We start from the raw sequence: 22,886 nt of genomic DNA on the forward strand, positions 1-22,886 counted from the left end.
CCTGGGGAAGGGGGGGCACACCTCATCAACAAGGATATCTGCATAATGAATATTTGTATACCTAACCCTGAATTGTACCCCACAATTATAAAAAAATCTATTTTATGTATTTCTCAATTTTTTCTGTAAAACATAACTGACTGAGAATCTCCAAATTTCACTGCAATACTGAATTATGAATTCATGAAAATTGCATCAGTAAGACTTAGAAGAAGAAGCTATTGTCTATGAAGATGAAACTATTATAAAGACCAGACTGTGTTGTTCACACTTGCATTGTTTTCCTAAATATAATTGTACCTTAACCAGAAAGAAACCTTTAAAAATTCATCATTATTCTGTCAGGATAGGAAACTGTATTTTTGAAACAGGCTTCTGATCAACATGTTCCTAGAAATGTCAGAATTAACTTTTTTAGTTGATATATTGATAATATAATCGTCTAACATTTTACACTCTTTTTCCTCTCAAATCTCAAATACTCAAGTAAATTGAATTGGTTATTTCCTGAACTTTTTTGTGAAACTAGTTATTTATTCTTAGGAAAAAAACCGTATACATTTTTATTTAATACAATACTAGCTATCTTGAAAACAATTCAAATGCTTTAAAAATATTCATACAAGTATATTATATACAAAATATTTCTATTTTACTTTTCATTATAAATTTCTTTCTGATGCTTTTTAAAATTTAGTTTACCTAAGTTTTTGAAGTGGTGAGTGAATTGAAGTCTGCTTTTCTCACCGAACAGAATTTGTTCATGATAAACTTCAATATCAAAAATACTATTTCATAGTGATTTGTTTTAATGACAGGCCAGTTTCTGTTGTAATAATACTGACTTAAATATGCAAAAATTTTTAGACCACAAAAGCAAGAAGTCATGAATATTTCATTCATAGTGGTCTTGTATATTTTTGGTTAGATTTATTCCTATGTATTTGATGTTTTCTAATATTATGCCTAATTAGTATATAGAAAAAGAATTTATTTTTATGTATTGACCTTGTATTCAGTCACTTTTATATCATTTATAAATTTTAATAAATTATCTGTCAAATATTTTAAATATACAATATATAATTATGGCATCTGAGAATAATGATAATTTTCTTTTTTTTTTTTTTTCCAATTCTTATACCTGCTATTTATTTTTCTGGCCATATTGCCCTGATTACAAACTATCATAATGTTGAATAGTGGTGATGTTACCAGACATTCTTTTCTACTTTCTGTCTTAGGGTAAATGCTTTCAATATTTTACCACTAACTAAGGTGTTTTAGGCAAGTTTCTTATAGAAATTTTTTTTTTTTTTGAGTTGGAGTCTCACTCTGTCACCCAGACTGGAGGGCAGTGGCCGCTCCCGGCCACCGCAGCCTCGATCTGCTGAGCTCCGGCGATCCTTCCGCCTCAGCCTTCCACGTAGCTGGAACTACAGGCGCGCGCTACCACGCCCGGCTGATTTTTTGATTTATTGTAGAGATGAGGTCTCGCCAAGTTGCCCAGGTGGGTTTCGAGCCCGCGGGCTCAGATAATCCACTCACCTCAGCCTCCCAAGGCGCGGGATTACAGGCTGAGCCACCGAGCCTGACTCTTATAGAAATTTTATGGATTAAGGAAGTTACCCTTCCTTGCCATTTTACGGGTTAGGATGATGTTGCTGTTGCTGCTGCTGCTGCTGCTAATTCCATATGTGATTTGAATTTTATCCAAAACTTTTTAATGTATGCAACATTAATCGATTTCAAAAAATTAAACCTTGCATTCCTAGAACAAACTAACTTAACTATAATGCATTATTTTTTGTATATAACTGACTTTTATATTTTGCTTTAGATTTTTGCATTTCTATTTAAGAAGAAGTTGTATTAAGAAAAAGCTGAACCTATTCATGTTATTTCTTATATAGGTCCTTCTTCAGGTTTTAGTATCATATGATGTTGACCTTACACATTTGATTGGGAAGTGTTTCCTTTGCTTTTATTTTCTAGAAGAGTTTTATGTAGCATTGTTATTCTTTGTTTCTGAAAACTTTGTTCCAACATGTGTGTGGGGAAAAGTTCCAGTTGAATATAAAAATAATGTGTATTTTGTGGGTGCTAAAAGCATTGTTACTAAAATTTTAATTAAATTAAGTTTATTAATTATGTTTTTAAAAATCTGTGAATTTACTGATTTTACAGGAGGGTTGGTCTATGAGTTATTGAGAGAAGAGTGTTAAAATATCTTAAACTGTGGATTTTTCTAAATTGTTTTTCAGTTCTGTCAAATAGGGCCTCATACTTTAAGGCCACATTTTTAGGACTTATACATTTAAGATAGTTAAATCATTTTGTCACTGACCCTTTTATCATAACAAATTCCTCTTTAACTCTAGTTTCCCTGTTTAATTAATTGCTTAAGTGCTATTTTCTTTGGTGATTTTATACCTACAACAACTTTCTCTTGGTGAGTACTTATTTTTAAACATATTTTTTATTTTAGAATTGTGGGGTACAGGTAAGGGTTAGGTATACAAATATGCATCGTTCAGGCACCCTTGTCGATAAGGTGTGTCCCCCCATCCCCAGACAGATATTGACTACCGTTAATCCCACCAACCTTGTCTTTCCTGCCCCCCCTCATAGATTCCCACCACTCTCAATCCTTTTCTTATAGTATTATGATAGATGTTCAAGGTCCTATTTTTATTTTATATACTTCTAACCATTCCCATTTAACGTTTCTGTGCTTTTGCATTTAAGGTATTTCTCATAACAGTATAATTGGGTTTTCTTATTTTTGTATTTTATTCTGGTATTATTTTAATAGAGTATTCAGACTAACTTATCTTAATAATAGTATAATTTGGTTTATATACAGTGTGTCAATGATTTCTATCTGTTGTATCTCTTCTATGTTTATTTTCTACTTTTGGTTGTGTTCTTTTGCATTAATCAATTATTTTTTGTTTTTCTATTTTTCCTCTTTTTTAGATTATTAATAGTTTCCCTTTTCATATGCTTCATTCTTACCTACATTAATTTGCTTCCATCTATTATAGCTTTCCTTTCCTAGAAAGACTCTCTTTAGTAGTTTTGTTAGTTGAGAAGGGTCAATATTTAATTGCTTGGAAATGCACTTCTTTCACTGAAAATTTGGAAGGGTATCTTTTCTAGGTAAAGAATTCTAGATAGGCTTTCAATTTTTAAAGATTCCATTTTATGAGCTTCTGACTTCCACAGTTTCTGTTGAAAAGTCAATACTAGGCCTTATTTTTTCCTTTCTGAAGAAATTTTTCCTTTATCTCCATCTCCTAGTTTACTTTTCAGTTTATTTTCTGATTCTGTTTTTCACCCTGGATATGATTTTCCTTGCATTTACCCTGTTTGGAATTGGAGAGGTCATACAGTTTTTTGAATCTGTGATTAAATGTCTTTCATCAGTTTTGCAAATTTCTTGTCCAGAGTTATTTTGAATATTTTTATTTCTCATTATCTCTATGTTTTGGAGTAAAAACACCACAAAAATACATATGTTAGAATTTTTTTAACCATATCTCAAGTCTCATACTCACTTTCATATTTTCCCTTTTTACCTATCAATTTAAAAAAATGATAGGTAAAAGTATATACATATATCTTTTATAACATGTTTTGAAGTATTTATATATTTTGAAATCACTGAATGTACCTAATTAGCCTAGGCGTTCCCTCATATAATTACTATAGTTATTATAGCAAGACTACTTTAGATCAGCTTTCTTAGCATTTTTTAATAATTCAAGATATTGTTAACTATAGACATTATGTTGCATAATAGACCTTTTAAGCATAGTCCTCCTATTTAACTGAAACTTTGCATCCTATGATCAAAATCTCCACTGACCACCCCAACACTTGGTAACCACTGCTTCACTCTCTACTTTGGAGTAACTTTTTACATCCCACATGTGATATCAATAGGTTATTTTTGGTTGTTGTTGTTTTTCTGTGCTTGGCTTCTTACATTTAACATAACATGATAAGGGGTTGTTTATTTATTTTTTGGCTTTTGTTCCCAGTGCTTTTGGGTTCATATTTAAAAAACTATTGACCAAATTTATGTCATGGATTGTCCTGTGTTTTAATTTGGATGGTCCTACTGACCTAGCTTGTGGTTCAATAATCATCTCTCCTGCTTTATCTAATCTTTTTCAAACCTGTTTTTAATTCTTGATTTGAGATATTCTATTTCTTAATTTTAGAATTTGGTTCTTTTTTGTAAATTCCATTTATATGCTGGAGTTTTCTATCATTTTCTTCATTGTCTTGAATATAACAAATTATGGTATTTTCAAACTTTTCTCAATTAATGCAATAGTTGAATCACTTGTAGATTCATTTCTATTAACTGTTTATTTCTTGGATTTTTAGTCAGTTGATCTTCTCTTCTAGCATGCAATCATTTATAAAGTACCAGATTTTGTATATGTAAAAATGTAAAGATATTTTCTTTCTCTAAATAAAATTTAATTTTAATTTGACAAACAAATGTTTTCTAGGCAGAGATCCTTTTGAGGCTTTTCAAGTATTGTCACTGCCTGTCTGTTCTGGTTTCTCTTAGAGTTCAACCATGCTGGTGTTTCAACTGAAAGACTGGGGTATTTATCAGTCTTCTTTCACCTTATTTGTTCCTGAGTTCCAATCTCTCTCTCCACAGCACCAAGCAACTGAATACATTGCTTCTCAGGTTTTTACCACCCAGTTGTTGCTATTATACTTTGATTCTAAGTAGATCATCTTCACAGATACTACTTAGGGTTGGCAAACAAATGACAGGAAATTATCTACATTTATTTGACCTCACATTACTTTGGTTCACTCCTCTCTGAGTCTTTTTCTTTCAATCTGAACTGTCTTGGCACCCTGCACTTCAAATTCTGCCTCCTCATCCTATTCAAACTGCTACAAGCAGACACCAGATGTATGCTTGGCATCTCTTTCCTGCTAATAAAATTGTGGATTGTCCTGAGGAAAAATATGGAGAGAAGTATAGGTTCCCCAACATGAAACTCTGCTCCCTGGGATCTTGGCTGTTTGATTCTTGGCTGCTTGATTGCTCTCAAGTGCCATCAGCTCCTTTCCTTAGATGATGTTTTCTAGAATATTTGTAGATGTTCTAGGGATGATTTTCATTCTAATTCAAGCTATACCATCATGGTCAGAATAAAAATATTTATAAATGAGTATTTCAGTAGCCAATGATTATCTTAAATCTTCTAATCAGTGTTCTTAACACAGTGAATAAAAGAGATAAGATCCCTTATTTTCATAGGGCTTATATTTTACTAGAGGTAACAGAATTTATAGTTATATTTGTGGGTATATATGCATACACAGTATACTATATTTATAATTGCTATAAAAATAAGGAGGGCTAAGGAAAAGAAAATAATGATTAACTGGATGATCAGGGAAGGCCTATATGAGGCATATCATTTTAATAAAGATATGAAAATAGAGAGAATAGACCATAAGGTAATACTGTTCTTGTCCAAGTGTGAGGCCAGTAATAGGAACCCAGTGTATTTAAGGAACAGAAAATTTACAATAAGTAGTCTGATTAGTAGAGGAGAAAAATCAGAGAGAGGGAAGAAACAGAAAAATAGCTGAAAATCAGTCTACATAAGACTTAGAATATAGTGTGAAGCACTTTGGATTTTATTTCAAGTGTGATAGAATATTATTATTGAGATTTGAGTAAGGGAGTTACATGTTACTATTTATATTTTAAGTGAATAACTTTGTAGTTCTGAAATTATAGTGTAGGGAAACTAGTAATTAAAGCCAGTACCAAATAGGAAAGCACTGTTACTTTGTCTTCCTTTGACCTTTTTTTAGCCTTTTCCCATTGCTATCACTGTATTTTAAAATCAACTTAAAACTTCAGACGATATAATAGAATTACTAGAATTTACCTGTATTTTTTTTAGTCCTCTCTCATATTTTCTTGTTATACAAGACTTATCTAATCAGGATTCCCCCCACCCTTTTTAAACCTACTATACCAATAGTTGTCTTTATTATTAAGTCATAGATTTTTAAGATGTAATTATATAAAATCTATTCAACCTTATTTTTTTTTCTTTCCAGTCAGCAAATACTGAATGCTTACAATATGGCATAACCATGGTTGGTATTGGGATGAGTAAATAGAAAGAAATAACTTAGCTTCAACTTTAGGGAATTTCAGAAAGATATTTGGACATTTGCAACAAATTATAATTTTTATAAGAGAAAGAGACATAAAATTGTCTTGATAAATTAGCCTAGATCCAAAAACTTAATCAATCCATCATGAAATTTGTCCTCATATTGACTTGCTGCCTCTCTGAAATGTGAGTTTATTTAAGAAATGCCTAACCAAGGGGGAACTGATAACCAAGAATCATTTTGTTTGGGTTTTATTAAATATAGTTTACCTTGATTTATTAAGTGACAAGGATTGAGCAGGAGCTGAGATTTTAGTCTGTATACATTCTAACAAGTTAGGCTGCCACAGTTTCATGGATGCTGGTGGAAGAAATAAAAATGCAAAGTCAGAGACAAAAATTCTTATTACTTGTCATAGCAGGCATCAGGTGCACCATGATTTTATTAATTCTCCTTTGCCTCCAAGTTCCATAGAAGGAACTCTAAAGAATTTCCTCCTAGTAATCTTGAGCCTACGATACCCTGTATCTTATAAAGTGCTGTAAGCAACCCTGCCAACCTATGCTCCAGAGGAAGTTATCTTTACTATGCTGAACGGCAAATGCATTTTGCTTTCTACTCCAAATGGAGACACAGTATGTCTTCCTAATCTGTTAGCCTTATGAACATCTTGGAAAAGATAGTCTGTAATAAAAGCTGTCATAAATCATGCAGAAAACTTACAGACCCACAGAGAATTGTCTTCTCACAATATCCACCTCTTGTTTCTATATGGCAAATTTTCTCACCAGTACACCACTCCAGTGACCACTCTGAATAATCTGACTGACAGGGGCTGGGACAAAATCCATTTAGATGTGCTTCCAGATGCATTCAATTAAGGCTGTTATCGGTGATTTTCAACTTAATTTTTTTTGTTGTTGTTGAGTAGGAGTCTCACTCTGTCACTCAAACTGGAGTGCAGTGGCTGCTCCCGGTCACTTCAGCCTCGACCTGCTGGGCTCTGGCAATCCTTCCACCTCAGCCTTCCAAGTAGCTGGAAATACAGGCGCGCGCTACCATGCCCGGCTAATGTTTTTTTTTATTGTAGAGATGAGGTCTCGCCAAGTTGCCCAGGTGGGTATCAAACCCACGGGCTCAGGCAATCCATTCACCTCGCCTTCCCAAAGCTCTGGGATTGCAGGCTGAGCCACCAAGCCCGGCTCAACTTAATTTTTTGTATTTACCTCCCAATAGACTTGAGACTTGAATCCAGGTATAGCTATTACGCAGCCTTCTTCTTGTCCCTAAGGAGGAAGTATAAGGCAATTCTACCATCCACCACAACCCTAGCCAGTGGGTTGAAGATGACCTGAATGCTTTCTAGACCACAGTGCTATTTTCTTAAACTCTTAAAGGTGTTAAACACTTAAAACTTAAACACTTAAAAGATGACCGCCTTTCCTTCTAGATGGCATTTGTCTATCCATGAGATGACTAAGAATGGAGATGGGGATTTTTTACCTCTGGGTAAAAGAGCTACAGAATCTGGAGACAGGCCCTGCTATCTCAATAGACTTTTTGGTAAAGTTAAAGGAAATTACTGCAAATTATGGTGAGAACCTCCTGGAAAGGGATGGAAGAGTCAGCAGTAAGATAAATTTAAGATGTTTGCAGCAGTTTGGAAGAGCTCCATGGGGGGCATTTTCCTTGTGGGGAGAGGCTTCAGGGACAGTTTGAAAGACAAAAGATCATTGGTGTCTCCCCCTCCCTCTGCCTCTCAGGATCAAAGGTGTTCCTGTCAAAGGTACTAGGTTATTGGTCTTTATTCACCCCCTCAAAATAAGGTGTCCCATTTCAGTAGCTAGAACTTCACCATTTTTCTAATCATTCTCTTCTTACACCTAGATATTTCATCTGGAAAGTTCAGGAACAGGGAACAAGTGCATTTTTATAAAATATAACCAAGATTAATTGGAATACTATAAATCTTGTTTGAGCCAGGCTGTACCCCAAGGATGCTTCAGGCATCCCAGCCTACAGTTAATATTAGGGAAAATAGACACTCATAATGCTCAGGAATAGTCAGGATATAATCTTGAGTTGTCAAAGTACATCTATATTACACTGTATGCATTTCCCCCCCAGTCATTACCTAGGAAATACCTACAAGAATACAGTTGTTTGGGGGAGATCCACATCCACTGATCAAACTGCCTTATCCAGGTGTGTGGACAGAAGGAGGAGGTAGAGAGAGAGTCAGATGATCAGTACATTGTTGAGCCGCTTTTGTGGCACATGGCGGTCAGACCCAAATGGTCTAGAGAACAGAAAAAAATATGCAACTCCTTTCAAAAGCTACATTTATATAGCCAAAGTCAGTTGATTAATAACTTGAAAGACATCAACTGTGGTAAGGGGTTGAAGCTGTAATGTAGTCAATTTTCTAGAAGCAGGAGGGGGAAAAGTTTATCAAGATGGAACCTCCTCTGCAAGAAGACAAATGGACACATTTTTCAGGAGTCATAAGTCTGGCGTCTATAGGTAGCCTCTGCATGAGAAACAGAGAACCAATCCATTCTTTGATTCCAGTCTTCCTCATCAGGGATGAGAAACAGAGAACCAATCCATTCTTTGATTCCAGTCTTCCTCATCAGGGAATGGGCCCTTGTCATGACCATCTGTAAGAATAACCCAGACAGTTCTATAAGACAGTTTTATTTGAGGCCCCAAATAAAGGTGTCTTTAGGCTTCCAGTCTTTAGTTTTCCCCATGACAGACAAGACCGTTAAGCTATTGGCAACAGTTCAAGTGTCAGTTGGGTCGCAACTTAGCCAAGTCATCACTGAAACAGGCTCAATAGTTTAGGGTAATCTGGATGAATTGAGGTACCCTTAAGACAGCAACTTTTATTCAGACAGTGGGGTAGAGATGAATTTTCCCTAAGAAGGATGACTGTTATTTTTTGTGTGTGAAGCTGAATGCCACTGAGGCTGGGCTGGCTGCATTTTTTTTTTTCTTGAGTTGGAATCTCACTCTGTCATCCAGGCTGGGGTGCAGTGGCACACTCACAACCACTCCAGCATCGACCCACTGGGGTCCAGCAATCCTTCCACCTCAACCTTCCAAGTAGCCGGAGCTACAGGCTTGTGCTACCACTCCTGGCTAATTTTCTAGTTATTGTAGAGACGAGTTCTCACCAAGTTGCCCAGGTTGGTCTCAAATTCACCGGCTCAGGCAATCCACTCTCCTCAAAGTGCTTGGATTACAGGATGAGCCACGGAGCCCGGCTGCATTTTTAGTATACTACTTCCTTTTGACAGGTGAGACTTTTGGGGACCTTCTCATCTTGCTAGTAATCAATACAAGTTGTCCCACCCAAAACTTCAAATGTCAGACCAGAGAGTCACAAGACCACCATGAGACAGTCATTTAGTTTCTTTTTTAAATTTTGTTTTATTTCTTTTTTTTAAAGATGTGGAGTACAAGTCAGGATTGTGTACATAAGTGCTTTACATACAGATGAAGTCGTTTAATTTCCAAAGGAGTTCAGTAGGAAGATAACAGCTGCTTTTAGTAGAAATGTGCTTAGTTGCTATGTCAGAAAGGCTGCAAACCCAAAACCACAAGAGATGCCTCCAGGAAAAGACCACCTCTATTGTTCAACTGGTGAAATCATCAGCCACAGGGACCTGTATTCCCTTTAGTACTGGAGGGGTCCAATAAGTTGCTGAACCTCCTTTTTAGTGATGAAGGGCTGAAGAGAAAGTAGTTTTTTCTTGGCTACTAGAAGGACTGAGCATTGTGCATTCTCCCACATAGACTCAGGAAACTTTGCTGGATAACTAGTCCCTGGAATTTTATCCAGATTTATCAGCTACCCCTACTGGCAGAGATGTGATGACAACCATCATGATTAAGATAGAAACTAAGGCTTTTCTCCTTTAAATTGAGATGTAATTCACATACTGTTTTGGTATCATCTATATAGTGAAAACTTTGGGCATTAGAGGGTAGAGGTGCTCAAACTAAATCCTGAGCCACTGATCATCCTACAGGTAGCATATCATCACAGAGAGTTTGTCCCATTAGAACTTCTGTATTTGGAGCTTTTCTTTTATTGGATTAATCTCTAACATGTATGGGTTGGAAAAGTAAAGCTCATTAACATGTCAATTTCTACTATATATTTAGATGTAGAAGCAACAACAGCTATACATTGAATTGACCGTCAGAAGCCCGCTCACAAGTGGAGGAAGGTTTGTCTGTGTTCCCACTTTGCACCGTAATGTGTAACACTGTAAGGTTAATCTGAGATGGGGTCAAACATAACTTGAGAACTGAAAGTTGCCCAGCTCCCTCCTCCAATGTGAACTAGGTCTAAACCTCTTCAGCTGAATCCATGTGCTTCATACCCCAAGAGTTCTTGATGGGATGGTACCCTCTGCCAAGGAGGGAAACACTATTTCTATCTTCCCGGACTGGCAACTACACAGAGATCCTTGAAAAGGTAACTGTCAGAAGACATGCAGAAGTGGAAGACCCATGGAGAATTGTCAGCTACAATTAAGCACCTTTTGTATACTAGTCATAATAAACTTTTGAAGCAATGATGGATAAATCATTTTCTTCATCCTCAAGTCACAGTGCAAGCTTTAATTGCATAATGGAAAATGGAATTATGGAAATTGCATAAATGGAAAATTTGCAGCAGTTTCAATGAGTCTAGATCTCAGTCATCTTTGGGGGAAGTTTTGCTACTTTGTCATAAAATATCTGTGATACAAAATAAACATCTAAAAAAACAAGTATGAATAGTTTAACATGGCATAGGGATCTACCTTGACATTTTCACTTTTCACCTTTTGAATTATAAAGTAAAATTTGGCTGATGTTTTTATCTATCGACTTAATTTGACAGATTTTATTTAATATTATAACACTATTTTATGCTGTTTAGACTCTATGAGATAAAGAACCAATTCATGTCTTCAAATTTAGGCAACCAATATTTAAACAACCTAATTCAAGTATAAACAACCTAAACCCAGATAAAGTGAGAAAAGCTACTCCCATACATTAAATACAGAAAACCACAACATTCAAATTTGGATTTCTTTTGTTTCAACTCAAAGTCAAATTCAATAAATTTGCAGGAATAATTTTTGAAAAGGCGGCAGAATGTGTTATGCTGGGCAATGTTCAGCTTTGGAGTTTATGTTTGACCCCATCTCAAATTAAACTCACAGTGTTACACATTACAATGCGTAGAGGGAAAGTAGAGAAACCTAAAATAGAAGCAAAAGAAAAGACTGAAGAAAAGTGATGTATTTGTTTTAGTGAAAGAGACATGCATAGTGCATAACAGTGTTATCCAACAATATGAACTGCTATGGATCCATTCAACACTAATTTGTGACTTTGGGTAAGTGTGGTCCTAGTATCCTGTGTCAAATGAAAGGATTATACTAGATGGCATGAAAAATGTTGCATATATATAATATACACATTAACATCTATGTTATTTACAGTTCCCTTTTTTGATAGCTTTATATTCTGTTGTTTCAAAGTTGGGTTATAGCAGAGTGATTTCTTCTTTGATCAAAAGCAAGATATACGAGTATGTGTGTCTGACCAAATGTCCAATCGTGAACATATGGTTACAATGTATCCAAATTCAAGTTCATTTTGAATATATAAGTAAATTTGATAATAATCCTCTAGTGACCAGAAAGCTTTACAGATCCTGTTATAACTTAAATATCTGAGCAGAAACTTTTCTTAAGCAATAACTTAAATTTCTATAAATTTGCAGTGGTAAGCATGATATATTAACACACTTTTTTTTAACACACATTTTTAAAAAAACAATGGTATGCTTATAACTCTCAACCAATAGCCCCTTAAATATTAAGATTTTATTTTCCTCAATTTTCAAGGCAATGCCAAATAAACTTGACATTAATAAGCTTGAACTCCTAGAAATTCATAGTTTTAGTTATATATTTTTGATTTACTAAAAGCATCTTCAATATTTTGTATAAAAACTCCTCTTTGTGCTTCTAGAAATTTCTGAGAGACAGTGATTAAGAATTTTTCTAGAATCCTATAAAAGCTTATGACCTTACATGAAAACCAAGAAAAACTGTTTGCAAAATTATCTGTACTTTTAGATATGAATTTTTTAATTTATTTATTTACTTATTATTTATTTATTTGAGTTGGAGTCTCACTGTGTCACCCAGACTGGAATGCAGTGACTGCTCCCAGCCACCGCAGCCTCGACCTGCTGGGTTCCGGCGATCCTTCCACCTCAGCCTTCCAAGTAGCTGGAATTACAGGGGCGCACTACCACGCCCGGCTAATTTTTTGATTTATTGTAGAGATGTGGTCTCGCCAAGTTGCCCAGGCGGGTCTTGAACCCGCGGGCTCAAGCAATCCACTCACGTCAGCCTCCCAAAGCGCGGGATTATAGGCTGAGTCACCTAGCCCAGCTTAGATATTAATTTTTAGAAAAAACTTTTCCCCATACTTTATGTAGCCTTTTCAAAGAAGAACACTTATCAACATCTAGATGATGTGGCAGGAAGGTCACCATGCTTTGTGGAATCTTGTCCTACTCAGCATGTGTTAGGCCTTTCCTCCAATGGTCTTTCAAAAGGCAGTCAAGACACACTGAAATTGTATAAATGGAAAATTGCATTTACAGCTCCTCAGGGTAAAATTATTCTAGTGTTTAGATCACAAATATTTCATTATTTTAGAAATTTTAGAAATACAAAGTAATTGGTATTCTGATTTTTTACAAAATTCAAAAAATTATTAAACCACAGAAATTTATTCTAAGCAAGATTAGATAATCAATCAATCAAATAAAATTGGATAAATATATCCTAAATTATGATCAGAATATTCCATAGTAGCAAGACAGAATAAGTTTGTACATTTTATAAATGGAAGAAAGACGTTTGAAGGTAATGAGAGAGGAATTTAAAATAGGGATTTCAAAATTTAAGTTTAAATTTATATATTTTTATTCTAACAGTTGAATTATGTTGTTTTATTCATTGCCAAAAAATTACTTTTTAATCTATTCATAAAATTTGTAAAATTTTGAAAAAATAAGAAAAAGCTATCTAGTCTATAACTTTATAGAAAAATTAATACTAATTTATTAAGATGCTATAAACTTTCAATAGTGATGTTTGTATTGTAAAAATGTAAAGGGTGGTTTCCCTCAGATACATCCAGATTTGGCCCCGAGTCACTGTTATAAACAGCAAAATATACTCAACAATCTACGCTTCATTTTTTAGAGCACTCAAATATCAAATTTTCACTTTATCCAAAACTTAGAGATTCAAAGTCTTATCCCGTTTTTAAGAATGTTTGCATTAAACAGATGCATATCATCTCACAATAGCAAGTAGTAAATTTCTTGTAAATAAAAATTCTGATATACTTGGTCAACATTTGTAGTCTGCAAGACAATTTAAAAGAAACATTGAAAAAGTTATGCATACTAAATTATGCACATTTTAATGTTATTATCTGTGCAGGCTGCCTTAGAGAAAGAATGGCTGGCTTTAGATTCCACCCGCTTCCCTTCAAAAACACTGCTTCTCTCAAACCAGCTGCACTGGCCAAAGGTAACATGTCATGGAAACTTCTGAGTGCTCAATCTTTGCTCATTTCTTAAGGTTATGCTATGCTGCAGTGATTAATAATACAATTTATTGACTTGAAAAACATAATTACTTTTAGAAGCCTCTGACTTCCTCCTCATCCCCAGATGTAATTTTTCATGTAGCTTTTCTTTCATTTGCTCCTAATTTTTTTCTTTATTTTGGATTTCTTTCAACACTTTATTTCACAGTAGCAAAAAAAAAAATGATATACTTCAGCTGCATATTTGGCAGTAGACTAAAATCACTAGTTGACAGCACTTTAAAAATACAAAAATATGCATTAAGAGGGCAACAGCTGAAGATTCTCAGTCAGAGGTCAATGGACTGCAATATCTGTTATTTATTTGATAATCTTTGAAGTTTCTGTTTTCTAAGATTTTTAAAGATCTTAGCAATAAATCATCTTGTATATGAGAGTTATCCCAAAATGCATATTCTTCACCACTATAACAAAGAACATTTTTGTATATTCCATTAATTTCATTTCATTATAATATTTAATTTTATAATTTTTCCCTCAGGAAGCTGCTTGGTAATGTGCATTTAAAGTAATACAATATAAATGCTAGTATTGTTCAATCTAGTTTACACTTATTTGTATTTTTTCTGATAAGATCTCTGAACACTTACAATATGATGATACTTCATTTAATTTACCAAGTCATCCTGCTGAAGCATGGCTATGTAATAACAAAGAAAATGCGTTTTCATCAGAACACACACAATATAATAGCAGGTAAGCTCATAACTATCTATGAATGGCAAGAATATTACGTTTCTCATAAAAGTAGTACAATTACAAAAATATATGTGAATTTACTTGTTTAGAAGATGGCACAGTATTTAGTGTTAAAAGTATCATCATGATCCCATGGAGTTTTCAGTGCAGAAAAAAATGTGTGAGGTAGGTGCCTTAAGCAATTCCAAAATTTATATGAAATAATGTAATTAATTGTTGTAAACAAGCGGATCTTTAAATACTGCTGTATAGGTAGAGATAAGGATTAAAATAAAATCCCAGAACTGCATTAATTTCAACAAAGGAATTGAAATATGCTTCAAGTAATTGAAATGTAAACATTTCAAATTAATGGCAGACTTTTATTACTTTTCAAGATAAAAATTTTCAGTAACTTAAATAGATTTTATTTCTGAGTTTGAGATAACATAAACAGCTTGCAGCTTTTAAAAGTGCTGATATACTTGTGTTGATTCAGTTAAAAGTGATTTTTTTCTATTTCCAGATCAGAAAATAGAACTTTATCCCAGATACCTGAAGCAAAAACCAGTAGAAAGAGTTTTCTAAAATCTGAAAAAGAAGAAAAAATTTCAGAAGAATGGTATGTGATCTATTTTACACTAAAATATTTTAAAAGTGAAAGACTGATAAATGTCCAAGACAAATATTTTTCAAGAATGCTCTTTATTAGTTGTTAAGAAACTATCCACCTGATTACATTACATTTTCTTAAGTGGGAATTTGAATTTATTTTAGTATAATATAATTCAGATATGTATGTTTATATGTACAAGCATATCTAAGTATGGTCTGGATATTTGTTTTTCCTTTAGTAAATGTAATCTTTTAATAGGGGCTTTAAGGATATTTCTACAGCTCAGCAAATGCTGAAGAGGGCACAGAAAATGAAATCAAAGAAGCTAAAAAAAAAATTAGGTGAGAAATTAATGTTTTTTGAATAATAACTATGGGATATTGAAGCCAAATTCTTTTAAAATGTATTTTAAAATTATAGTTAATGAGAAAATAAATGAATGCATCGATTTGTATGCCTAAGATAATGATTCAAAAAATAAACTTGAGAAAATCATGCTATTACATTGAATGATTTATTGTACTCTTAAATGCTGTTTTCACATTTCTTCTGTTTCTTGTCTGCTTTGCTATTGATTATTTTATCTATTGTGCACTGAGAATTATGTGATATGTTGTTTTAAAATTGGTTCATTTTAGGAAATGTTGATTCTAAAAAAGAGTATCTTTCTTATGTACTTATTCTTCTGTGTGTTTTTTTTAGTTGCTTGTCATTCAATAGACTATATAATTCATCAGTTCCATGGATTTTAGCTATAAGCACTTCACAAATTGACACCTAGGAGAAGAAGCAGAATTTTGTCTTTTTTTTATTTTGTGGAACTTAAGAAATGTTCAAAGACATTTTTTCTTCTATCCCACTTGCACGCTACTCTTCAAATCATTTGTTTTTTGTTGGATACCTCAATCGTTTTATCGAAATTAATATGTGGAGTAGATTATTGATGTTAGGGCAAGCGATAGCAATTTATTATGAAGTTATATCTTTAAAATGATTTCGATATTGCTTTTAAATTTGTACTTTTAACTTTATGTGTATTTCCTCAAAAATGTAAGAAACTCAGTATAAGTAACATGACTTTAAAAATGGCTTGAGTTTCTTTTGTTCATCAGTTTCATTCGCAAAAATCTTATTGTCAGGAAAAAGTTTCCATAAAAGACCCATTACTCCTAAAAAAGAGCAGGAGATCTCTACTTATTCTATAAATTTAGTTTATGTAAAGATACAAAGAAGCATTTCATATATGTATTTTTATCTTTAATGATTTTTGTTTATTATTTTTAATTATTCAGCACAATTCTAAGGACCATAAATGTATTAGTTTTCAAAAACAAATAAATGCAGCCAAATTACTGTTGATTTCCATGTAATAACTGATATTTGTTGGCACATCACTTATTAACCATTAATAAATTACTGGTGATTTATTTTTATATTCAGAAGTGTTCTCCTATCTTAGCATTATATTATGATATCTTAATATTATCTTTTATCTTCTTGTGATAACTGTAATTTTGTGTTGAATGCTAAAAATTTGTCAAGTTCAAACTACTGGAATTTTAATAATCTTTAAAATATAGAAATAAACGCTGTGTTTTAAATTTGTTAGTGTCTTCTGCACTCTCATTTTATAAACTCCTGTTAAGTTAATCAGGAATCTGTGAACTGAATGTTATGTGGTAGTTACCTAGTGAAGTAGTAACGCCAAGCCAGTAACAATGGTAAGACTCTCTTTTAGTTCTGGGAATGTGGAATCTAGTAGAGTAAATCAGGGCAATTCCAGAAATTCTATTATTACTTTGGTGTATATTTCTACCCATCTTTACCAGTATCAAAAAACATTTTTATATAGCTTTTTTTGAGAATACTAAAAGTTTCTGAAATTCCTGGGGCAAATTCAAATATCAGAGGTGGCTTAAGGAATTGATTGAGCCTATATTCAACTATTAATTATGACTTATTTATGCCCAAGAAATTATGCTAGATATATTTTTAATGGTATTTGTAGTGTTTGCAATAGTTTTTAGTAGTGAATGCTGAGGAAAAGTTTATGTTGTCAGACTTTTAATATAATTGTCTCTAGAAATATATAGGTCTTTCTTGCTTATTCTTGTAATTAAGAGGTTTTTTTAGGTTGAGTATATTGGTGATAAATCATCATAGCAGATAATATGTTTAGCAAAATATTCAATACGTAATAGGTGTTCACACATAAAATCAGTGTTTTCATGGTCACGATTAAATATAATTATTGGGTAAAAATTAAGCCTCTTTTTATCAGTCACAAGGGGGCATGGTAGGGTAAAAAATGAAAAAGAACAAACCTTAAATCTGTCTAAAATAATGGCCATAATTTTAAATTTTTACTCACTAATGAGTTCAACTAATTTTTTAAATATTTAAATTCTGTTAAGCACTTATAAATGTATTAGTCATTTTAAAATATGCTTGGAAAGATACAGTATCTTGTACATGAACAACTTGCCAACTTGAAATTTTCAAACCACCAGAGGGCAACATTGTACTTAGAGTTGCTGTGAGCCTAATCAGCTCTAAGGGCCTGTCTGAGAATAGGAATTACTATTAATTTATGAAATAAATTATGTCTTACAATATAGCAAACTGTGATCCTCCAGAAAGTGGCGCACAAATGTACAGAGTATGGGAACTTTTATTCAGATTTCTTCCACAATAAATCTTAAAGCAAGTTGCTCAGAAGCAAGCACTTAATATTTCCTGTTTATATCTTGTGTGTATTTTTATTAGCCAGGGGATATGAGTCAACCAGATTTTAATTAAGGTGAGAATGAAAATAGGCCAAAAGCAGCACTGATTTAAGGAAGTAGTATGATGGAATCAGATGCAGGTAGAAGAAGAGTATTGCCGAAGTAGCTGATCAATGAAGAAGTGAGGATCTAAGGAAAAATACTGGGTGGGCAGCTACGAGGGGAGACTCAGTATTGATGACATTCATTGGTATAAGTGAGGACATCTGCTTTAAACAAGAGAGAAGGGAAGGAGAAGGAGGAATTGACTGGAAGCTACAGGATGGAATCTAAAATTGTGAGGCGTTATCCTGATTTTCCGAGCTTGTATCTGGGTTATGGTTGTTGTTTTTGTTAGAAAATAATTGCTGTTTCCCTCACGATTGACATGAGTTTGAACCAGTATTGACTGGTCTTGTATTTGTGGGTTGTTTGTTTTGTTGCTTGTTTCACTGTTGCCTCATGCACAGACCCAATTTCAGAATTTGGTTATGTGCATTGGAATTTAGCAGATACCCAGGAAAATTTAGAATTCAGTGCTGTAGTGAGGAACATCATGTGTAAGGTGAGAGTTACCGGTTTATTGAAAACAGGCAGGGTCAATTACCTAAGGGTAGTGAGCATAATTGGTAGCAAGATTGAAAGAAGGTGAATGGGGAAAGAGAGTGGGTGGTTGGTTTTGATGTGGAACACTCCTCAGAGAAAATGGGATCCGAGTACAGGGATTTTGGTGGAGAACCTCTGGTAAGAAGTTTAAAGGCTAAGAGCATATAGGACAAAGACAAAATGTGCTTTTCTGCATTGATAATATTTATGCATATCACATTTAAAATTTCATAGCTAGAGAAAATACAGAGTAAGATGAAGCCAAAAAAGGTTAATTTAGTTGCAAAGAGTCACAAGTAGGGATAAGAATAATCTTGCAGCTGCTTGTGACACTTAACATGATGTCAAGTATGCACTAAGAATTCAATAAATATTTGCTGATTTTATTTCCACGAGGAAAACAGCTTGAGCCTCTGTTGGTAACATTTAATTGTAGCCAAGAATAAAACCAAATAGAAAATTAATAAAGGTAATTTTTATGCAAAGTAAGGAGTTCATGGACTATAGCAAAGCAATCAGGTTACAAAATGATACGGCAACAAGGGAATGTTAAGGGGGAGGGAATACAAGGTAATGGTACAGACAAAACTCAAGCAAAATGAATTTCATTCTAGATATAGTTTGTTTACCTCACTAATTTCCAGAAAGAATTTACAAGAATTTTGATCAAATATTATTTTGTTGTATTATCAACAAAACAATAATAAAATATGTTTGAACAGGATGATCTTTGAGTACTGAAGCCCCTTGGATTCCCATACCTTCTTCCATGTCTAGCTCCTGGTAGATATTCAATAGATAACTGTCAACTAACTCAGCAATAAATTATATAGAAGTCACTAATACACATCTGACAGTGTGTGTATTTTAATCATTTAAATATATGTCTATATTTGGGAAGGCAGATATATATAGTAAACAATACTTTTGATAAGATGATGCAATATAGCTAGCTAGTCATTCAACCTTATTTTACAGCACTGCTGTACTTGGCTCCTACAGAAAATTGGTAATAATGCCAGATTTTTATGTACAAAGAAAAATATAGCAGTGAGATAAATTAGATTTATGGAACTTGAAAAGGATTATATAGGGAATGAAATGATTTTATAGAAATTCTAATGCTTAACTAAAATTATGTTATTTAAAGGAGAAAAAATAGATACAAAGTATCAAGTATAGAGCCACATGCATGATAAGAACATTATTGCTTACGTAGGGATGTTTTGAAATATTTTTAAAATGTGTATTTATTGCTGATTTCACTAACACTAGTAAAGTCCTACTGAGAGATACAAAGATTATTTTTCTTTCTATCTATCTATCTATCTATCTATCTATCTATCTATCCATCTATCTATCTATCTATCCATCCATCCATATCTATATGACTCAGAGTCTCACACTGTTGCCCAGGCTGGAGTTCAGTGGCATGCTCATAGCCACCATAGCCTCAAACAGCTGGGCTCAGGTGATACTCCCACTTCAGCATTCCAAGTAGCTGAAATTATAGGTCTGCGCCACCACACCTGGCTAATTTTTTTTGACTTATTGTAGCAACAAGGTATCACCATGTTGCCCAGGCTGATCTTGAATCCCTGGACTCAGGCAATTCTTTCGTCTCCACCTCTCAAAGTGTTGGGATTACAGGTGTGAGCCACCATGCCTGACCACAAAGATTATTTTTAAAAAAGCAACATACACCTGCTGTTGATTATCATATAGTAGATGTATATGTACAAAACTAACTTTATGATGCATGAAAAAGGTGTCACAAGCTATAATCTTTACAATATCCTTATCTCTCAGCCTTTTTACAATTATCACAAGAAAACTAATGGAAATCATCAGGTTGCTCATTCTGTTTTTGTTTTTGTTTTTGTTTTGAGGTTAAGAATTACGCACCAGTGGTATTTCCAGGGGCTATGAAAATCAAGTGATTGTTTTCAAATCCAAAATTGCTAATGTTTATTGCTTCTTAGCATTATTTCTTTGTATTTTGAATTCAAGTTTTAAATCAGTTTTAAAGTAACACAATCATAATGTTTCAGACAAAAGAATATTGATATTGTATCACTTTTTATGTGCTCTTGGAGCATAAATTATTGAGCTAAACAACTCTTGTAAATATTTTATATGTATTAAAAATTATTTGGTCTTGAAGAAAGTATGAAAAAAGTGCTGTTGTTATTCCTATTTTACATGTTAAGAAATTGTCATAGAGTGATAATTATTGTCCAAGGAAGTACCAGAGAATTTATAAAAGATCCATAGCTTTTGTTCAATGTGTTATGTTGAATAAAATGGAGCCGATTATGGATTCATCTTTCTATTTTATGTATCCCACTATATTTTATGAAAGATGAAAGGTTTTATTCAAGAATATAATACGTTGGAAATATTCTTCATTGTGTATGTGTAATATATGTCTACTGGCTGTCATTTGTTGAGCAGCTACATTTATGTGGGCCTGGGGCTTGATGCTTTACTCACATTGTCTCATTAGACCTCACGTAGTACTGCAGAGTTAATATTATTTCTATTGGCCAGAGGAGGATGCACAGGGTAAGAATAATTTTTCCAGAGTCATGCAACTAGTAAAAGTGGAACTGGAATCCAACCCAAGTCTGTTGAATTATAATGCTGTTGCTCAGAAAATACATAGATCAAATAGCAAGACAAGAGCAGAAGCGTGGAAAGACAGTTATAGGCTTCCAAACAGTTTGTAAGGCCTTGGTGATCTTCCTGAGTGGCCAGGCCTTCTTTGAGATGTCATTTGTGTATGTGTATGTGAATGACTTAGATGATATATAACAATTATTTAATGAAATTTGAATATAATTTTTATTATTCATATTGATAATTTATATTGAATTCATGTAGAAACGTTCAACTATTATAAGACCTGAGCTCAAATATATTTATGAGATGTATCTAAACATTGACCAATATTTTCCCTAATCTTGAAAAATATAATCTTTGTGAAACATGTAAATCAGACTTAGTAAAGATAAATTATCACAAGAAAACTAATGGAAATCATCAGGCTGCTCATGCTGGAGAATACTATTTTTTCTGCTTCTCTAATTCACATTCCAAAAAATACCATTTAATTAGAATATTTAATTTGGTTCTTATGACATTTAAAAACTTGTTTTTTCATTTAACATATTCAATTCTATTGTACTAGATATTAATCAAAGATTCTTAAATTTTCTTGCATTTTGCTAGATGATGTAAGATATTAAAAAAATGTATGCTGCCTGAATTGTGGTTTTATGTTTTGGGATTATGTATAAATGCATAACTTTCCACTCATTATTTTACCCCCAGGATTTACATCAAAATATTTTCTTACAGTTCTTCAATAAGCAAAAACTCTGTTTTAACGCAACAGTACCAAATTGTTGTTTTCAAAGTCTAGTGAACTATTTATTACCAATAAAAAGTATTGTCCTTACATTCACAATTATCTTTTTTAGCTTATAAAATTAATAAATTTAGAAAACTCCTGGCATTAAAAAATGAAGAAAACTTATACATCTCCGTTGTTATGTAAATACAAGACATTAAGGCAAAAAAGAAACCCCCATTTTAGGTGCTAAATTAATTAAATAATATTTTTCTGTTTCTCATACCATTAGTTGTTTTGCTTTCATTTCCTGTATCTCAGCTTCCTATAGTTTAGATGAAAAATAAGTAGAGTGCTTCTGTTCTTTATTTTAAGCTTTGGCTATGTGTTTAATCAGATAACCAGGAATATATGCATGGTTGACTACCTTTTCATATTATAAAGTTTAAAATAACATCATCAATTTCATAGAACCTTATAGAGTGCATATTATTTTTTACTACTACCACATAAAAAATGTATGACCATTTCAGAAAAGGAATAAACAAGAGCTGAACTTCCTTTCTATCTTACTTTTTTTTTGGTCTAGATCCCACTCTACGTCTAGCATTATTCAAAAACAGCGAAAATAAAGTTTCTGCTACAAAATCACCAAAGAAGTCTCAGACCAGAAGAGATGGTTACTTTGAAGGTATGACTTTATAACAGACACGTAGAAAGGTAAAAAGATTAAAAAAAAGTTAGAAAATTGCATTTAAAATAAAAAATTTTTTAGTCCTCAATAAGTCCTGAAGTATATATATAAAAAAACTATAAAATATATTTGAATAAGTCAAAATATGGCACTTAGAGTAAAAGCAATAATTTAGTGTACTGTTATTAATATAGTATTTTAACACGTATCAATGCTTATATAAATTTTAAGTTTCTTCTATTTTTATCTGAAAGACTTATAACGCTATATTATCAGTGATATTATTGTTAT

At 33.0% G+C, this 22,886-nt stretch overlaps 1 protein-coding gene across 1 annotated transcript in view; it reads left to right on the top strand.

Moving 5' to 3' along the window:
- The window catches only part of LRRIQ1 (leucine rich repeats and IQ motif containing 1), a gene marked incomplete at its 3' end in the record, with an annotated part of 138,349 nt that extends 115,757 nt beyond the window's left edge, over positions 1-22,592 (top strand). The window contains exons 18-22 of the mRNA XM_008058806.1: positions 13,716-13,805; positions 14,459-14,580; positions 15,089-15,184; positions 15,437-15,519; positions 22,491-22,592. Coding sequence (XP_008056997.1) covers positions 13,716-13,805; positions 14,459-14,580; positions 15,089-15,184; positions 15,437-15,519; positions 22,491-22,592 — 493 coding nt within the window. The remainder of the gene's footprint in view (positions 1-13,715; positions 13,806-14,458; positions 14,581-15,088; positions 15,185-15,436; positions 15,520-22,490) is intronic.
- Between the last annotated feature and the right edge of the window lie 294 nt (positions 22,593-22,886).

The sequence above is a fragment of the Carlito syrichta genome, unplaced genomic scaffold, assembly GCF_000164805.1.
Source record: "Carlito syrichta isolate Samal-C Ts95f unplaced genomic scaffold, Tarsius_syrichta-2.0.1 Scaffold303634, whole genome shotgun sequence".
Taxonomy (NCBI): Eukaryota; Metazoa; Chordata; class Mammalia; order Primates; family Tarsiidae; genus Carlito; species Carlito syrichta.